Here is a 20,212-nt window from a genome sequence, read left to right on the forward strand (position 1 = left end):
TGTCAGCATCAGCTTCATTGTATGATTGCAAACAAAACAAGAAATTCTTTCTATTAATATTTTCAAATTCATCTATTCAACTTAGCGTGTGTAGTATATATATATATTAGAGAAAGTGAAGAAGATAACACCCATATCTACATGGGGTTAGTACTGGGGATGCATCATGTACAGTTCGAGATTCATTCAATGATATTTGACTTTTACGTACAGTATGATATATAAACTTTCGCCTAATATAATTTCCTTACTATGTTCTTCACCAGACACCACCCTTCCAACCAAAGAAAATTTATGCTCCACAAAAGTTAATATATCAGCAGCAAATAAAAAACGATAATATTTAATTTATGAGGTACTAGACTTTCAGTATTAATTAATTATACCTCTTTGCGGGAGTGGTTTGGGCGGCTGTTTGACCTGGCAGAAAACAAATCGGCGACTGTGGCCGAGATGTTTATGCAGGGTTGGGAGGCTGGAGGGGAGGCGTGAGTGTGGCGGCGTCGGTTGTGGGCTTGGGAGGAGGAGATGTTGGGTGAGTGTCAGTCTTTACTTCTTACCATCTCTCTGCAGGATCATGTTTCAGATAGGTGGCAGTGGCAGTCTGTCTTGGACGATGTTTATATTGTTCGTGGTGCATATCAGCTTTTGACGACACAAGATGTGGTGACTTTGGATACTGCGTCATGTGTCATTTGGCATCGACAGGTTCCTCTGAAGGTTTCCATTTGTGTTTGGCGTCTCTTGCGGGATAGGTTACCTACCAAAGCAAACCTGGTTACTCGAGGGATTTTATTTACGGCAGATCATCATTGTGTTTCTGGCTGCGGAGAGGTTGAGACGGCTCAACACTTGCTCCTTTCTTGCAGCACTTTTGGTGCCCTTTGGTGTCTTGTTAGCTCTTGAATTGGCTCTTCTTTTGTGATTGCTCATACTCCTTCCGATCATTTTGTTCAGTTTACGGATTCAGCATGTGGTCTTCGAGCACGACGTTCTTTCATGCAGCTCATATGACTTGTTGTTGTGTGGGTTGTGTGGACCGAAAGATACCACAGATTGTTCAGAGGTTCAGCAAACTCAGTACATCACATGTTGGACAAGATCAAGAATTTTTCGTATAGGTGGTTGAAAGCGGCAAGTAGTACTTTAGCTTTGAATTGTCATAGTTGGTGGTATAGTCCTATGCTTTGTTTGGGCCTTGTTTAGTTCTTTTCGGTTCATGTATCTTGACTTTTTGTAACGTTTCTTAGTCTTTTCTGGCACGTCTTGTGCTGGGAGGATGATTTGTTCATATATATATCATTTTGGTTTGTTCAAAAAAAAAGCATTAATTAATTATAGTACACTAAATGAAACAAACAAAACTCTGTCAAACTATTAAAAATTATTCAAAAGAAAACGAAAATAAATGTCCGTAAAATCTTCCTCAACTAATAATGCCGACATGCAGAGATGAACATGAAAAATGCAATGTGAGCATGTGCCAAAAGAAACGCCAAACACAGTGATAAAAACCGCGAGTGTCAAGAAGAATCACAACAAATCTTGCATGGAAGAGGGGCTTTCATCGAGATAGAAAATATTGCATTTTGTATTTCCAAATTTCAAATGAATCCATTTTTTAATATCGTGCTAATGTTAAATTATGTCCTGTAAATAGCATACATAATGTTACCTTATGGTCTAAAATCAGTAGGGTTTCATGCCAAGCCAGATTATTTAATCCAAATAGCATTATCAGCATAGAACAAGTTAACTACAACAATGAGTGTTCAAATACAAATAGGAAAACATCAATGTTCCCATCAACAGTTAATAATACATTTAGGTACAAACTGTAGATAAGTTTCTTCAGGCTCCAAACAACTCAGGTTTCTGACATATAAGTGTGCTTACTTCATGTATTTGTGCAGGAACTTCCTATGGAAATCATTCCTGATGGTGTCATTTATGAATCGCTTAGCCAGCTTGGTTTCACCACGGGCTTGGTTTTTGAACACCACGTCATCATCCCACCTAAGCCAAACAAAATTTTAAAAAATTAGATCATGTCATCAGACTAATGGAATTTAGATCTTAAAAATTGAGTCACTTTAAACTTTATAGTGGTCCAGCAGATTATTTTTCGTTATACTTTTTCAAGTTTTCATATAAATTGACTCCCTCACTTTAAATAAGATAAATACCAAACTAATATAGGGTTAATAGTAAAACCAGTCATTTTGGTTAAGTAGGCACTTCGATAAGTATCTAGAGTCAAACCTTCTTTTGACATTGAAAGATGTAGGATTATTTATCAATGGGTTTCCACGCATAAGCTCTGCCTCCTTTACTTTCAGATCTTCCTCTTGTTGTTGACGCTCCTGCACAGAGACAATTTACATTTAGTTCCTTCTGTAAATAAGAGTACATATATTTGTTCATAACTCAAGCATCATTAGAACCAATTAGCATGTGTAAGGTATTAGTTACTAAAAGAGAGGTTTTACCAACCCACCAAAAGTAAGAATTGAAGAATAGAATGATTGATATAAGAAACAGGGGTGAATCTATTATTGGCGAGTGAAATTTGAATGTGGAAGAAGAGAATTCTCCTACAAGGATTTCTCCTTTCACAAAAACTATCTAATTTTCAAAATGAACCCTTCCATCCTTCCTCTGTATCCCCCTATTTATCTAAATGATATCCCTTCTAAATTCCTAATTGCTCTAGCTATACCCAACTGGTGTACATTCTCACTAGCATCGAACTTCTCTAACAGTAATCCTTACTTCTATCTTAAGAGAGGTGATACAACCACAAGTTTAATGTCTCATCTGAAGTGCTTCAATGGCATGACTTTAAAAAATCCAAGCATAAAAAGGGAATAATGTTACCTTGCGCATCTTTTCCTCTGCCCTTTCCTTCTTTATTTGTTCAAGCTCGGCCAGCAAAGCTTCAGTGTCATCCTCATCATCATCCTCATCACTGTCAAAGACAGCCACATTAGTGTATACTACTATTGACAAACACAAGAATCAAGAAGGAATTTTGTTTCATTCCAAACGTTGATGTATGAAGTTTGACTTCAAATCAAATACTGACGAAGATAATCTAAATGCATCCAGAGCCACTCAGCTCACCAAAATCATCACACTCAAAAAACAATGTATTAGGTGAAAAAAGACAGTGAACATATCTTAAGGGGGGGGAAAGTATAAAAAGGATCCCCCCACGTTATAGCATGTCATTACATAATAAGTATCTATGAAAGATTTGCTATGTACAATTGCCAATAGAAATAGCACGTATATTGATGCACATATGCTCATGTATGCATACTCAAAAGGTTGTCGAAATAAAATAACAAGCCTTGATTATTCTACAAATCCTAAATATAAGCAAGAACTTTAATTACACACATGGTTGTATGACTGTGTCTTTGTATTGCTATATATACTTGTGTACTTGCACATTTATATTCTTAAATTTTGAGTTCATTTTAATTCAATTATGTGTTATGTATTGTATACACATCAAAGATCAGAGATACATTATATAAAATACTGTTCACATGAAGTTTATGCCAAATTACCAACCTTTCATCATCGCTGTTGACTTCAACATCAGAATCATCTGCATCAACACTGCGTGCAACGATATGGTCTTCAATGTCTCGTTTTGTTCCTGTTAAGATAAAGGCCCATCAAATTAAAAGACTGGATAGAAATACTTCGACTGACTTCTTTTCCTTATCCTTTTTTACCTCCTTTTCTTGGACGGTAATTGGAAAACCATATCAATGTACAAAGTAATAAAGTCAGTGAATTTATGCTAAATAGTAGAAAAAATACCGTCCAGAAATAGATGGCTACCCTTTCCATAATCCCTGTCATCTGTCAAAGCATAGAATAAATTAATTAAATATTTACAATTTGCAATTAAAAACATAAAAGAAAAGTCATCTGACAGGAATAATAGAATTTAAATGCTACAAAGTAGAAACTTGCAAGACACATTGATAGTTCTTAGTTCTTACCGTTATAAGATTTATTTTTTGATGAGAAGTGCCTCCTTTCACGTTCATCCAGTTCATCACGTAGGTTCCTTCTCTTTAATTCATCTTGTGTATCCTGCCCGTCTTTCCTATAAAGGTATGAACACAATTATTAGGGAGGAAAACCAAACGAATCGTATCGGCAAAACTGCATACTACTAAGATAGCACGGAACATTGACAGAATGTAGAGAGCAGTGTGGCTTCTTAATCAATTTAAAAGAGAAAAGCTGGTTAGAAAAAGGGAACTGTAAAGAAACTCATTCAAACATATATCAGGATGCAGATGTACAAAGAAGTCATTGAAATTGTTGATTTTGGAGTATTCAACTTCATCACCCATTGCACGCAGTTGGCACTATCTTAATCCGAATTACTTTTACAGCAATCTACTGATTGAGAATGACAATAAGTTGTTGGCTGGCCTTTATGTATACATTTTATGTATACATTGATAAGCTCTTAAAAAAAAATGTATACATTGATAAGTTTTCTGCAAGTAAAGTTGTTGATAACATCCACAGAGAATTGGCAAAAAATAGGATGGGTGTAGGCCACTTTGGATTGAAGGAAGTAGCAAGGCAAAGAACCAATATAGCTGCTGGTAAGTCTATTTCGTTGTATATAGGCTAAAGCAAATAAGTGTTGTATTGCAGCTGAGTGGTGGAAGAGGTATGGAACAAAAACACCAAATCTGCAGTTCCTTACTATTAAAATATTGAGTCTGACTTATAGCTCATCGGGTTATGAGCGGAATTGGAGTGCTTTTGAGCATGTAAGTAATTGATATTAAGTTCTTTAAATTTAGAGTTTCACATTATGATATATTTATTATTTAAACTAACATTAAAATTATAATATAGATTCACTCCAATAAAAGAAATAGGCTTGAACATCAAATGTTGAAAGACTTGGTTTTCATCAAGTATAACCAAAATTTGAAAGAAGGCTTTGACAGTGATGATGTGATTGATCCTGTGGTCATGGATGGTGATATTGACACTAGTAATGAATGGTTATTGGGAGGTGAAGGTGAAGCTCAACCTGATTTGGTGTTTGATGGTGATGATTTGTCTTGGCTAGATGTTGATATTGCAAGTGGTATTGCTGAGCCTACAATCAACACTAGGCCAAGCAACATTGCGGAAGAAGGCAGTTTTACCTAGACCTCCACCTTCATCTAAATCTAAGCCAAAATCAAAGGAAGTGGTAGCGGTAGATGATGAATATGGTGATCAAGAATATATTGGAGAGGATGAAGAGGATGACAAACCTAGTGGTGGAGGAAGTGATGATGAAGACATAGCTTTTAATGATTCTTAAACTTTTATTTGAGTTTTGATGTTTAGTACTTTAGTAACTTTAAGATTTAGATGCTTAGTGTTTGTTTCCCTGAATTATATTAGTATTGGAAGTATGTTGCAATGTTTTGCTTAAGAATTGTGCCTTTTATTGGTATTTGGAAGTATTTTATTGCTTAAGACTTCATGAAGTTTGAGTTTTTTTAGTGCCATTAAAACATAATAAGGTGCCCTCACCGCTCCAATTTTGGGGTTGATCGGGCCGCACCACGTTCCAAGATTGATAACAGAGATTAAAAACTATACAAGTATGCAAGCAATCCATAACATTTCATATCCAATAACTAAGCATGGGTTTTCAATAAGACGAATATATATCATACCAAAAACTTCATGAATCAATTGAGTGGCCTATTCTATATGACCTATCAATATTTATTGGTTCCAAAGATAACAAATAGACTAAAAACAACATGGAGAAATTTCCATGAAAAAAACTAAGCAAGATCACTTTCATGTTGAGAATTATGATTACACTTATAAATTATCCAGAAAAAAACTAAGCAACATGAACATAGCCAAAAAAAATTCAACTAAAATCACAGTAACTATGCTTTAGGATCCAATTAACTTAACATAATCAATACAAACCAATGAACGTGGCATCATATAAGTCTAACAAAATAATCACAAACCTAAGTTCCAGAATAAATTTAAAAATATAAGGTTCAATTTGATAATAAACCTAGATTTCATTGAAATCAAAATTTAAAAAATTGGGGGAAAAAACGTTACCTAGGTTTGAGAGTGGTGTGCGATGCGATATCTCTGGACGAGTACTTTTGAGAGGGACCGAAAATTCGAGTACCGCCTTGTTCGTTTCCACCTTTAGCTGGTGCCCACGTTGGTCTAGCGGCGGTCGTCATCGGATCGAGGTTGCGAAGTTTTGTGTCACCGACTTGCTTTTCCAGTAATTGGAAGAACGAAGATGAAGAGAAAGAAAAAAAAAAGAAAAAAGAAAGAGAATAATAAAGAACAGTATTGCTATGCTATTTGATGCTATCTATTACTAATATAATAAAGTTAATTAATATCAAAATTACTAAATTATCCTAAATATTTCTAATAAAATTTATAATTTTTTATTAAAAATATACACGGGACCATTATTTGTCACTAAAACATAAAAAATTGAATAAATAAGTTTACAAGAAATAATTAAAACAATAATTCCATTTATATTTTAACAATATCATATAACTAATTTTTAAATATTTAATTTAAAATAAATTTTCTACATTAATATAGTGACAAACTCAAATATCGAATAAAAATCAGTAGACTCGTACGAATGCACGGTCTTTAAACTAGTTTGTATTTGTCGCGAGAAGATGGTTCCTTAAAATAAAGGGATTTAGTTATAATAATTATTTTATTAATTTTAACATATGGACGCATGCACGCACGCACACGCGAATTCAAAGGAGAACCAGCATTCGACGAACAATTTGAGAAGCGGTAACAAGGGTGGAGTATTAAGAGGATGGATACTTTGGAACATAATTTGGTTCATGAGGATGATTATGTAGCAGATGCATTGGAACCATCCCCTATTCATGATCCTGTTATCTTTGCACAAGATACAATTTCACATGTCATATTTATCAATGTGCTTTCGGGAAAGGTAATTTTCTTGTGAGATAGATTAAATGTGGAGTTATGGTTTATACTTTGTATCTGTTGTTTCATCAATAGGAAGACCCTGAAAATGTGTTGTGTGCAAGAGAATTAGGCAAAGAGGTTTTAACCGCTCCTTTCAGGCTATTGAAAACAAATCGTTTAGGAGTTATCCTCACATTTATTGTTTACAAGAGAGAGATCTTCCATCAATTGCTACCCCAAATGAAAGAATTCAAGAAACTGATGGGTGTGTATAAGTTTTGGAACTTGTTTCCATTTTTTTATCTATCTATCTATCTATATATTATTATCATTGTAAAGCAAACTTTTTTTTTGCTTATGTGTCATCTCCACAAAACTCAAAATTTTTCTAAATATTATGTACATTCCTTTTGTTTCCTTCACATACTAATTAATTGAATCATTCACCTACTAATTAATAATTAATAATGGAGCATTATTATAAATAAAAATTGTTATGAAAGGTGAAAGATCACCCCTTTTAATGTTATTTTAATTTATTTATTTTTAACTTATTTTTCTTAACCTTTCAATCCCTTACTTTTATGGCCTAAGTCATATGATAAGTTGTAAATTTTTTGAAACAGTGCACTCTTTTAATATTAGCAACCATTTACTATTTTCCTATCAAAAGATCTTCTTAGCCTTTCAATTCCCACAAAAAATTAAAATGTGGCATTAATTGACTATATATATGTGCCTTATGAACAATTCCTCGGTAGATATGACTGTGTGAACTTTCAATTTGAGAGATGTGTGTATTGTAGAAGGAGAATAATAATCAAAGGTTTGTATTTTCATTTTGTGTCCTTTTTTCTTCTTGATAATCAACGGATGATGTTACTCTTTTAATTTAAGCACATACCAGTTCATGTTTCGTGTAGCTTTCTGAGACGTGCAAATGGAGTGATCGATTGCTATCGCAACACATAAAGTGTAATATTTAACCTGGAAGTGGAATGTGCACGTTTGAATACAAGTTATACCATCGGGAACTTTAGTAAGTTGTCATAAAATTTAAAAATATAGTTGTACAAATTTTAGAATTTTAGAATTTTAATAATATATTGTTTTTCAGGCTTCTTTGGATTGAGCTACATAGAAGACATGAATATGTATGATGACAACATAAAATGGTAATAATTATTTGCTATGTAGAGGGGTAGCAATTCTATGTATGAGGTGGATAGTGTCAACTTTTATGATGTAGTAACTCTCTTGATTTGTAGAAAAAATCTTCCCAATCTCTCTTATATAGTCTGGTAATTGTTTACTATATGTAGAGGGGAAACAATTGTATCTGTGTTTTGTATGATGTGAGATTTTATGTTGTAACTCTTTTGGTTTGTAGAAAACCTTCTCACTTTCTCTTTTGGTTTTGTATGATGTGAGCTTTTATGTTGTAATCTCTAATATTGATGTATTTAAGCTTAAGTTACAAAAAAAAATCCACCCTTTCTCATTCTATTAGTCGTTATATATGCTAAAAGCAATCTCATAAATCATAGTGCTTCATCTCATAACAAATAAAATTATATTGCTTACTAACGAGCACTATAAAAAAAATTATGAAAGGTGAAAGATAACCCTTTTAATGTTGTTTTTTGTGTACTTATTTTGAGTGTCAAACTTTTATGTACAATCACTCCTCATACATATGTGGGCATCTGAAATTTATATTTGGAGCTTGGAAGAGTTATTAGGTTTGTTGTAGAAGAATAGTAATTTTCTAAAATTTTGTGATCTCATTGTATCTTTTTTTTCTTCTTTTTCATATTCAACGCGCTGAGGATGCGACTGGGCGTGGACGGAGACACTGTTCATCGTCCCCTCCACCCGTTTCACTGTAAAACGGGTCGCGATGACCCGCGTCCGACCCGGACGGTTCTCCCTCGTTACTCAACCAAATTCGACATTCTTTATACCGTTTTGATCATCGTTTAATTTTAAAGAGATCCCCGTAATTATTTTTTTACAATCAACAATCGAACCGGACGTTTAAAGAGGGAAAGTTTCTCACGAAATTTCAAATAAAAACTCCATTGAAAATTACTCAAAAGCTTCAGTTTTTGACCCTTTTTAAACCCATATAAATCCCAGAACTACTCCCCAATTGTTTTCAAATTTTTTTAAACATCATAGCAACACCTCTTATGACTTCTTAGACTCAAACCACCAAATTTTAAAATTTCTTTCAAACTCTTAACTCACCCATTGATAACTCAGTGGCTCATTTAGACTTTTCCATGAATTAGAAACACGATCTTTTAATCGAGTGAGACATTGTTGCACTGCATGTTGTATATACAACTCCTATGTTTCCACATATTGTACTTTACAAAACTTCATGTTTCCTTATACATATTGTATATATACTCCTATATATACATGTTTCCTTCACATTGTAACTCTTCATTAACTTTTATATTTCCATTTATCATTATACCAATTCATGCACCTTATCGATCTATTGATTTATTGAGTGTGAAGCTACTATAATGAAGTAGAGTAATGAAGTAGAAAATGTGAATCAATGTTAAAGTTTTATATGGACTTATGATTGCAACCTTTCAAAAATCTCTTACCCTTTGATATTTTTATCGAGGTGCTTGAACACCCTATAACAATCTTTTAGTTAAAAAAACGTCTGCCAATTTTTGACACAACTAATCTTTTAATTTTTGAGTAAATGTGTGTTTGATTTTCTTTTTATTTGTGCCGGATATACCTAATAAATTTTCCTTTAATTAGTTATTTTTTTAATTTTGCGTAACAATATTCCTTATTTTGGGTAACAATATTCCTTTTTGTTTATCATTTTTTTGTAGTATTAGTTATTTTCGTTGTAGTATTAACTCTTTTTGTTATTATTAAAATAATTATTATCTTTTAAAAATCACATCTCTAAATAGTATAATTTTTTTTTATTCAAAAATATGAATTTTATAAGTCTATTATTTGTCAATATTATAAGTCAGACTATTATTAAAATTTAAAAAATTGAATATCATATTATTTTATTCAATAAACAAATTATAAAATAAAAATTTTAATTTTTAATGTAAAGACAACTACATTTTTATATAATAGCTAACCTTTAAACAAAATCATCTTATTTCCACATCATGCAAATGCAATTGTAAAAAGAGGATTTTTATTTATTATAATGATGATAGGAAAAAACGAAGTAGAAATGAAAGAGACGATGTTTAACAATAACAAATGGTTGTTACCAATTAATTGAGGGAAAAGGAAGAGTTAGTGGTGATTACTTATTAGTATAATTGAAAGGATAACTCTGCCCTTACGTATTCTTTCTATTAAGTTGACATCATTAGCCATATTTATTCATTGTGTGTTTTCAATTTTTATTTTATCAAATTCATAAAGAAAAAAGAAAGATATTATGAATCAATGATTATAAATGCTAGAGGTTTAAGATAAATTTCCCTGAAGAATATTAGATCATATATGATTTCTTTTCTCTTTTAAAAAATATATTCTTTTATTAAAAATGTTCTTTTGAAGTCTAGCTCTAATATAAAATTTGACAAAGTTGATTTCAAAGCTCTTTAAATATCTATTTTTTGTTTTGTCAAATAAAAACACTATATATTTACCTAAAAATACTAATTGAGTTTATAAAGGTCAAAGACAAGTGTCTATATTTTTTATATACTAATAAAATAATACGAGAAACATAGAAAGGATATAAGTCGATGTCGATCCTTAAAAATATATTAGTAGACTATACTATAGTACGTCTTTATGATAAGTGTTTTTTTTACTTGCTTAGTGAATTCATGACGTGAACCGTAAGTTGTCAAAATAATGTCAAACCGATAAAAATTAAAATGAATAAGATATTCATAGTGATGAGAATAAAAATATATACGATAAGATATTCATTTTTAGTGCATTTTTTAAAAGTCTCCTTTCGCATGCTTAGCGATCTCATAATCTCATCACTTTGTTTGATCAACAATACGACAAATTTATTCAAGCAGAATGACAATGAAATGTTTTGATAATATTTTGACTTTGTATGGAGATTAAATCTTTCATTTTAATAGTGTTTTGACTTTAGTTTAAAATATAATTAGATGATTAAAAATATATTTAATAACCCTATAAAATACTACTTACACTGCATATGCATGACAAAGTTGTTTCGGAAACTCTTTGAATATTTAGTCTAATATAAAAAGCCTCTTTAAAGTATAAAAAAATTTAATACTTTAAAATAATTTACCATTAATTAACATGTCATCTTATTCTTATAAATTAAAGGTCAAGACAAGTATCAACCATTTTTTCATATAAAATAATAATAAGGAGATGGAAGTATAATTAAGATAAATATAGAGAGATACAGAGAAAAATAATCCACTATATTTTCATAAAAACAAAAAATATATTAAAATAAAAATTACACTAATTTGAAGATATATAAATCAAACCCAGAAAAAATAAGATTAATAAAACAAATTTTTAATATAATAAACTAATCCACTGCACTTCTATTAATTCTATATACGTACACCTGAACGACACATTGTCTGTATTTAAATCAATTTTTATCTATCTATCTATCTATCTATCTATCTATCTATCTATCTATCTATCTATCTATCTATCTATCTATCTATCTATCTATCTATCTATCTATCTATCTATCTATCTATCCATCTATCTATCTAGATTCAATTGAATGGAGAAAAAAAATAAAAAATATTTTAAAAGTCACTTTTATAATCAAAGAATAATTCAACACATCTAAAAAAATTATTATTTTTAATACAATTTATTATAAAACACAATTTTTTTTTAAAACATTCTAATCAAACCCGTGCAACGCACGGGTTGAACACCTAGAGATTCATACCTCTTCTATCGATCAAAACATGCAACAAATCTTTCAGCGGATGTAGCAGCAAATATTGATCCATGGTGTTCAACTCCTGCTACTAGGTTAACTCCAAACCAACATTTTAGGAAGGAAAGCTAAAGTACTTGTGGATAAAATATTGACTTGATTAATATTTATTAAATAAATCACTATTTTTAATGAAAACAATATTTATTACTCCATTCGTTTCAAATTACTTGACTTTTTAGAAAATTTTATTTTTTTTCAAATTACTTGTCTTTTTGATAATTTATGTTATATTTTGTCTATTATACCCTCCTTATTTTAAATCTTTTTATTTTTTTTTTACTAAACTTCTTCGTATAATTTTTTTATTGTATTTGTTTTGCTTTATTATTTTTTTGGTACATAACATGTTAAATTTATTAGAAAGAGAAAGTGTGTGCAAAAAAAAAATTGATGAATTAAAATAAGGATATAATATAAAAATAAGGTGCAAAAATACACTTTATTAAATTCTTTTTTCTTTTAAAAAGTCAAATAATTTGAAACAAATGAAGTAATTTACTATCTAAGTAAGTCGTGGAAATGAAAATGATCTTTAAAGTCTATTGCCTCCATTTCTAATTAAAAGTAAAAATGTCAAAAAAAATATTCAAAATATTAACTAAAAACATTAATAAACCACGAAGAGGATGTTCATTTGATAAAATTTAATAAAAAATAAATAAATGAGATGCTTAATGGTGATATGAACCACACTTCTCATTCATAACATCTATGGGATTTTGTAGTTGTGATCATGGTAGTGGTTTCTAGTGGACGATTTTGAGTCATATACAGTAGTATTTTAATTTAATTAAGAAAAATGTAACTTGAGCTTTTAACCTTTAATTTAGGTGTTATATAATTGTCTGTCATTTAATAGTATAGTAAAATACATTAATAAAAAAATTATAGTTAAAAAAAAAACGAGTAGCGTTATTTACAGCCTTGTTTTTAAGTAGTAATAACATTATTATATAAAAAAAATAAAATAGTAGTAATAATCCATTCGAGGATGTGTTATAAGGATGTGGTTAAGTTTAGATTCACTTTATTTTTTCAAAATCCTATAACAAGCCACAACTTGTGTGAGTCTGAGGGAGCCAAACAGGCCTAGTTTTTTGCACTGCCGCCCCTGTTTGTTGTTTTCATGCTGCTGCAGTCAAAAGTGAATGACATGTGGCCAAATGCCATAGCTCCAACCAATCAAATTGCTTGAAGATTTGCATAAATAGGTATGAGTTGTGACCAATTATTTTACCCCATTCTCATTCTTACTTTTTTTTTTCTTTCAATTTTTTGTGTTTGTATTAGTTTGTTTATGTTTTCGTTATTAAACGATCGCATATTCTGTCGTGGGTTATCCATATCGCTTCCACCTGTGTTGTTTTGTCACCTGAGAACATTGAATCTGATATGTTAAGGACAAAAATTCATTACATTACATTGGTAAAAAAAAAAATTCGATTCATTACATTGGTAAAAAAAAAAAGTGTCTTTATTATGTCACCAGTGTGATTCACATTTTCGTTATATTGGTTAGAGAAAACCTATATATGTTATGTTATTATGTCTTACTCTTTTTTGATAAAAAAACCGGAAAAAAAAATCTCATTTTTTTGTGCTTGGCGTACACCGTACCATGTATGAGAAAAAAAAATTAAAAAAATGGTACGGTTTCGGTGCGTACCATGGTGTACTAGGTACTTACCAATATCTGATACGTACCCGGTACCTGTACTCTCCTTCAAATGGAGTACCGGTGCTTCATTGTTTCAGGTCAAAATAATACCGAAAATTCAAGTTTTAAACACAGAATCATGAATCTAAGACATTTCCATATGATTCAACATTTTCTGCATCTAAAATACTCTTAATCTGAAATCGAAATTCGCCAAAAATTTCATGCAAAACCCAGATTACTAAAGCTTTTGATTTCATACCCATTTTAACTCTAAATCAGAATTTAAACACAGAAACATCAATCGAAATTTTTGAAACTTTGTTCTTTATGGTTTAAAAAGAATTTTCGTGGATAAACAGTTACAAATATATATATTTTTTGAACGGCTAAATTTTATTAAAAATGTAACCGACCCCAAGACGAGCTCAGTACATGCAAGTACAACACAAAGGAAGAAACATAAACCAACCTAAACACCTAAAACCACCATACCAATTACATCCCTTCAAAACCCCTAAACAAATTGCCTCCTACTCAACATTAACCGTCATCACCTCAGCCACAACCGAAACGACAACCCCTAAGCCAACAAAGTGTCGCCAAACAAGAGTTGCTACACCAAACACCACCACCTTTGAAAAACACCAACACCAATATATGAAATAAAAAAATTTAGATTCGTTTAAAACCCCAATAACCGGAACACGAAATTTCAAGGCGGAGGCAAATAAAGCTCTGATACCAAATGTTAGAATTTCTACGGTTTCATAAATGAAATTTAACCTTAAATAGCGGAAACAAAATTCGAATTAAATAGCCGAAATACCTCCCATCATTGTTCTTGCTTAAAGATTGTTCTTGCTGCTTGAGAATTGTTTTTGCTTGATGATGTTGAGGCTCTTTAGACCTTATACAATCTCCCTTTGATGATGTAAGTTTTTACAGAATAGAGATGTGATGCTTAAGGAACCAAAACAAAAGGGACTACACTCTTATATAACTTTTGTCCATCACAAAAGTATTTTACGTACAATTTTCATTAGTGAAAACATATGAATAATTAGTCTAAAATTTTATTTATTTGCATCAACTATTTTGAATAAGTTTAAAATAAATAAATCCAAACGGAAGTTGAATCCGCACTCCGTTTAACATATATGAAAAGAGATATAAAAACAATTTTATCGTGATATATAGTAAAACACTAGAGGATTAGCTTCCGTGTAAATCACTTTTTTAATCTTAATAGCTTAGGTACTAAGATTGCTGAAAACAAAACCATGGATAAAAGTTTGTCACTAGGACTAATGCCATATAAAACGGAAAGTGGCTTTATCACTTTTCTAAAACTGGTCATTAAGGTGATGTAATTATCTTAAGGAGGAGTGTTAGGGTAACATCCTCTAACACATTTCTTTAAACACACTCCAACCCAATTTACTACACACACTTGTTTTCTTAATTATTTACTCGTAACTGGTTCAACAAGTTCAAAAGCAGGAGTAACTTCTATTCTTTATTTTTTTTATTTTAAAAAAATTGTCTTCGTTCTTTTTTTTTAATTAAAAAATAATAAAAAATAGATTAATATTTGTCTTCTCTGATACTCCATGTCAGGAAGCTCCGATCATCTCCCATGGCCGCCGTCTCCATTTTTTCCACAAGCTCCGGCAAATGATGCCATCTCCATCAATAGTGAACGGATCTGATTTTATTAGCTCTCTATTCAGTAATTAAGTACATAATTTTTGTCGTGGCTATCTTGTGGTACTGATTAAACAAATAAAATGAAAAGTCATTAGGTTTGGTCTAATTGTGAGAGGTCTGGATAGTATGCTAGAAGTCATGGGTTCGATCAATCGTTTCATTGTAAATCAAAAAAATAAAATAAAATGAATAAAATTTGTACTTAATTTTTTTTTTTTATAATTTTAATATTATATCGTTGCCCTTCCAAAATCTAAACTATTTAATATTATATTTAATAAATGTCACTTTGTTAATTAAAATTAGTTGGCCTAATGGGGAAGGTTTGACATCTTGAAATTTTCTCTACTCAAGATTTTAAGATACAGAACAATTTATTGTGAAAGGAAAGAAAGCTAGAACTAGAAGGATGAACATTTTTTAAAATCCATTCCTTTGTTTGAGTTTGAGCCCCTGCCTCACAAAAGACGAATGAAAAGTAGGAAACTAAATTGATCTACTGATTGACACATTAACGTCTACTGTATTTATCTTTCACTTGGTGTGTTAGGTTCTCAAGAGAAATAGATGAGAGTGTGAGAATAGAGAAATTTGTGACAAATAAATGAAAAAAAAAAATTGGTACATAAGAATAGAATAGATTTGATATATTACTACTCTGTTCTTATTTATAAGACTCTGTTTGATAAAAATATACTATTCATTTACCTTGTTTTGACAGTATTTTTTTAATATTATATAAATGTAAATATTACTATATAAGATCTTGTTCAATTTATTTTGATGAGTATTTTCAAAATATTAAATTTTTATAATTTTTACTAATAGATAATTAAAGATATTAGCAATCAAAATTATGCATTGTCGTACGTGCAGTGGTCAAACAGACTCTTATAATTAGAGACGGAGGTAGTATTTGGCATAATTATATTGGTTTAAATGTATTTTTAATCCTCAAATTTTGAATATTTCAAATTTTAGTCCTCTATTTTAAAAATTTGTTTTTCAGTCTCCTTGTTTCAAATTTTTCTAACTTTTGGTCCCCGATTCCATTTTGGAATGAATTTTAATAGGTGACATACACATCATTAATCAATAAACTAAAATAAATAACAATGCCGATAACCATGAATTTTAATAGGTGGCATACACATCCTAAACTAAAATAAATTGTGTTAGAATAACATTTTTCTTTTTGGACAGCGGTGAATCTCAATCCTGAAAATAATACAGAACCTATAGCTCATGTGTTCATAGCTTCTTCTCTTCCTCTATAAACAAATTCCAAAACATATCAACCCTTTCTTCTTCTCTAAAGCATAAACAATATCTACAAACTTTAAGAATCTTTCACTTTTTCACAGAATCTTCTCCCACGGCCACACTATTGTTAGTTCTCAACTTCTTTCTCTCAAAAATTGAGCTCTTGAACAAATCACAATAATAAAAAAGTTTGTTATAATATTTAATTTAATGAAGAAGGCTTGTTTTTTCAAACCCTCTCTCTACCTCTACCTCTCCCTCCTCCTTCTCCTTCTCTTCTACACAAACTCCCCTTTTACTTCCACTGCCGCCCGTTCATTGCCACCTCCTCCACCCGACCCTTTTGATTCACAGCCACCTGAAAATAGTTTTCCGTTAACTCCCATCAACAACAAAATAGACTTCAACAACAACAACAACCACGGTTCGAGCCCTCCATGGGTCATCATTGGCCTTGCGGTAGGGCTCGGTTTAGTTTCTATAGCATTTGTTAGCCTACTGGTTGGCATGTGTTGGTGGCCGGCCTACTGGTTGTCATGTATTGGTAGCTGATTACAACTACTGCTAACAGCTTCGAACCGGTGGTTGTCGAAGTTCCTGCCCCACTGGTGGTGCGACTAGTGCCATACTGCCATTGCACTAGTGAGCATCATTGGTGGGAAGCAACATCTGCTAAGGAATTTGTATTTTTATTTTTTTCTTTTTACTTTATAAGTCATTTGTATTTTTTAATTTTTTTTGGTTAATAAAAATATAAATTTCAATAGTGCCATTATGTTGTTTATATTTATTCTCCAGCATTTTTTGCCCACCGGACAAGTGTTCCGGTAAAATTAACTAACCGAAAAAAAAAAGTTTACCGAAACAGTATTTCAAGGGGGTGTACAACTTTCCAAATAGTTATCGGAAAAGTGATAAAACGACAAAATCAAAAATGATAAAATATACTAGAGGTAGAACGAGAATATTTTAAAATATGCCGAAATAAAATGATAAATGTAGAGGTAGAAAAAAAAATTCAAACTTGTTATTGTTGAGTATTGTTGTAGTGTATTTGGTTATTGGGCCTTTGTGTGTTAACTTTGTGTTAGGCCCATTGTATTGTATCCTAGCCTATATAAGGCTTAGTTAATTAGATAGCTTCTCCTCATGTCCCATGTTTTTTTTTCCTTGATTTCTTTTTTTGTCCTTCAATAAAAACTTCGGTTTCTATTTACCAAATTTTTTTTGCCTGAAAAAATACTTCGGTTTTTGTTTACCGAATTTTTCCTGAATTTACCCTAAAAAAACTTCTAAAAAACACCGGTTTATGCGTTCCGAATTTTTTCAAGGGACAAATGAGATTTTTAGGGTATAAAAAAACATGGGGAGCCGAAAGATAAGCTATCAGTTAATTAATAAAACAATGTACCATATGACATTTACCGTTGAATATTAAAGGAAAATCAACTGGAAAAACCAAAGCTTCTAGTAGTGTATTTTCATCATCAACTTTGCTCAGTTCTTCATATATTCATCATCCATTATTGAAGGTGAGCTTTTTAATGGTTATTAATCTAGTTTAGGCCTAAGTTATGTTAATATGAGATTGTGGATTGTATGTGATGATCATGGAAAATAGAAGAGAATGAGAATTAGGTTTAGAAAGTAAGATTTTAAGGGTTATTAACTTAATTGTAAGTGTAAAGCTAGGAACCCTAAGAAATTTATTGAGTTAAAGTATTGAAAGTACCATAGTGACTATTAGTGGACAATTTGGTTGCTATGGTATGGACTAGCTTGGAGTTGAGTTTGGTAGATTTTGTTGAGTTTCTAATGTTGCTGGATTGAGCGAATTATTTAAGTGATTTTTTTTGGTAAGAAAAATTATTTAAGTGAATTTGCATTCACTTAGCAAATAGGTACAAAAACTCTAAGTTTGTTGTCCTAATTTGGCTAGCTAAGCAAATTTTGTCCGATAGGGGACATGAGGTGTGACGGGCTGACGGCCGTAGGTCTATTATTTTAGGAGAATGTTTAGCCTAAGACCCATAAAATATCAAGAATGGGCTGGTTTTGCTCAATGCAATTAATCATAATCCTATTTTTTGTATTTTTTATTATAATTTGGTTAAAAGATATGTTTGATAGTCCCGTGAGTTTAACTCAGTTTGTAGGGACATCGCACTACATGTACAAGAGAGAATGAATTCTTTCAAGTGTGATTTACACTGAGAGAATAAAGTGTAATCTATCACCATCTAAATTCATTTTCTCTAAATTTTTATATATTTCTTTCTCTTAATCAATAGTAACAAACCACACTTGATTATCTCAAGTGTAAATTACACTTGAGAGAATCCATTCCCATGTGCAAGAGCCCGGGTTCGAACTCTATACACTCCACTTATTCATCTTTAAGATGGATTTTCTAGCCACTAGACTACTTGACAAAAAAAATGTTTGATAATAATTAATCATAATCGATCCTTACAATCTTATCTTTGGTACTCCCTCTGTTTCAAATTACTTGTCGTTTTATAAAAAATTGTTTCAAATTACTTGTCTATTATACCCTCATGTAAATTTCAAATATTTAGAAGTAGTTGTTGAAACCGTAAAAGATTTAATATATACTACGTATTTTGAAAACTAGAGTTTTTTTTTTTTAAAAAATTTTTTGGTTTATATTTTTTTTTGTACATAATATATTAAATTTATTGGAAGGAGAAAGTGTGTGAAAAAAAAAATTATTGGTGAATTAAAATAAGGGTATAATAGGAAGATAAAGTGCAAAAATACATTTTCTTAATTTCTTGTTTTACCGTTTTATATTCGTCTGAGCTTTCATTTCAAAGATATACCGACCATAGGTAGGCTTGCTTGACCCTAGCCCTAGCTTCTTCAACAAGACTTGGAAACAGAAGAAGACTGTCTCCTTCGGGATTATTTTTTTTATCCCTGCTAGCGAGCATATCTTTACTTTCATCCCCGATGGCATTTGAAAACTCCAGCTCCTTTCCTTCTTGATATCGCTGATGCACCTTTAAGAAAGAGAGTTCTCGTTCTACTTCATATTAGCTGATAGAGTATGAACTACGACCGATGGGATTGGTACAACCACGAATCCTTTGTTTGCTTTGTTTACAACTGACCTTACTTAAATAAGAGTTTTTGCTTCTAGCTAGCTTGCTTTGGGCATAAAGACCTCGGGAAAGAAAAGATAAGGCAATTTAGTTCTCATCCGCCTATAATATATATAAGGGAAGCTCTTCTAGTAATTTGAAACGAAAGGAGTAATAAATATAGGAGCGAGAACACATACGTTTAAGGATGTAAGCGGTTCAGACTTCATGCAAAACCTATTAAACCGACAAACCAAACAAAAAGTTACCGATTTTGTTTGGTTCAGATAAAAATTCAAACAAAAACAACAAAGCCAAACTAAGTCGGTTCGGTTCAAAGTTTTCAATTTTAAAATTCATTGACAAGATCACATGAACAATACACACTCGTAGGCCCAATTCTACCTCATTGACTCAGACATGAGTAAACTATCACGTCATTTGATGACGTGGATAACCTTAGTATCATTTGTCATGTAAAAATAGGTTTAGATATTTGGA

At 31.3% G+C, this 20,212-nt stretch overlaps 1 protein-coding gene and 1 long non-coding RNA gene across 3 annotated transcripts; one reads left to right on the forward strand and one right to left on the reverse strand.

The window, feature by feature from the left end:
* Positions 1 to 1,715: 1,715 nt before the first annotated feature.
* Positions 1,716 to 6,393, reverse strand: LOC123887000 (protein CWC15 homolog). The gene is made up of 7 exons (XM_045936264.1): positions 6,133 to 6,393; positions 4,020 to 4,126; positions 3,835 to 3,876; positions 3,580 to 3,667; positions 2,878 to 2,968; positions 2,263 to 2,363; positions 1,716 to 2,016 (listed from the first exon to the last, which is right to left on the reverse strand). Exons 1-7 carry the CDS (start codon positions 6,261 to 6,263, stop codon positions 1,893 to 1,895), a joined length of 684 nt encoding a protein of 227 aa, XP_045792220.1. The 5' UTR covers positions 6,264 to 6,393; the 3' UTR covers positions 1,716 to 1,892.
* Positions 6,394 to 7,605: 1,212 nt separating this feature from the next.
* On the forward strand, positions 7,606 to 8,500 carry LOC123885730. 2 transcript variants are annotated; one of them, XR_006801233.1, is made up of 2 exons: positions 7,606 to 7,825; positions 7,907 to 8,500. It is a non-coding gene; the product is annotated as an uncharacterized LOC123885730 (long non-coding RNA). The 2 variants fall into 2 exon arrangements; XR_006801232.1 differs by having other exon boundaries at positions 7,923 to 8,500.
* The last annotated feature ends 11,712 nt before the right edge of the window (positions 8,501 to 20,212 follow it).

This window comes from Trifolium pratense, linkage group LG5 (genome assembly GCF_020283565.1).
Source record: "Trifolium pratense cultivar HEN17-A07 linkage group LG5, ARS_RC_1.1, whole genome shotgun sequence".
Taxonomy (NCBI): Eukaryota; Viridiplantae; Streptophyta; class Magnoliopsida; order Fabales; family Fabaceae; genus Trifolium; species Trifolium pratense.

What these genes read in the sequence shown, in the direction of transcription:
- LOC123887000 (XM_045936264.1), bottom strand. Translation starts at nt 6,263, where the DNA reads ATGACGACCGCCGCTAGACCAACGTGGGCACCAGCTAAAGGTGGAAAC. An exon ending in CACACCACTCTCAAACCTAG is followed by an intron (nt 4,127 to 6,132) that starts GTAACGTTTTTT and finishes ATACCTTTATAG; the next exon opens with GAAAGACGGGCAGGATACAC. An exon ending in TCTTTCAATGTCAAAAGAAG is followed by an intron (nt 2,017 to 2,262) that starts GTTTGACTCTAG and finishes TGTTTGGCTTAG; the next exon opens with GTGGGATGATGACGTGGTGT.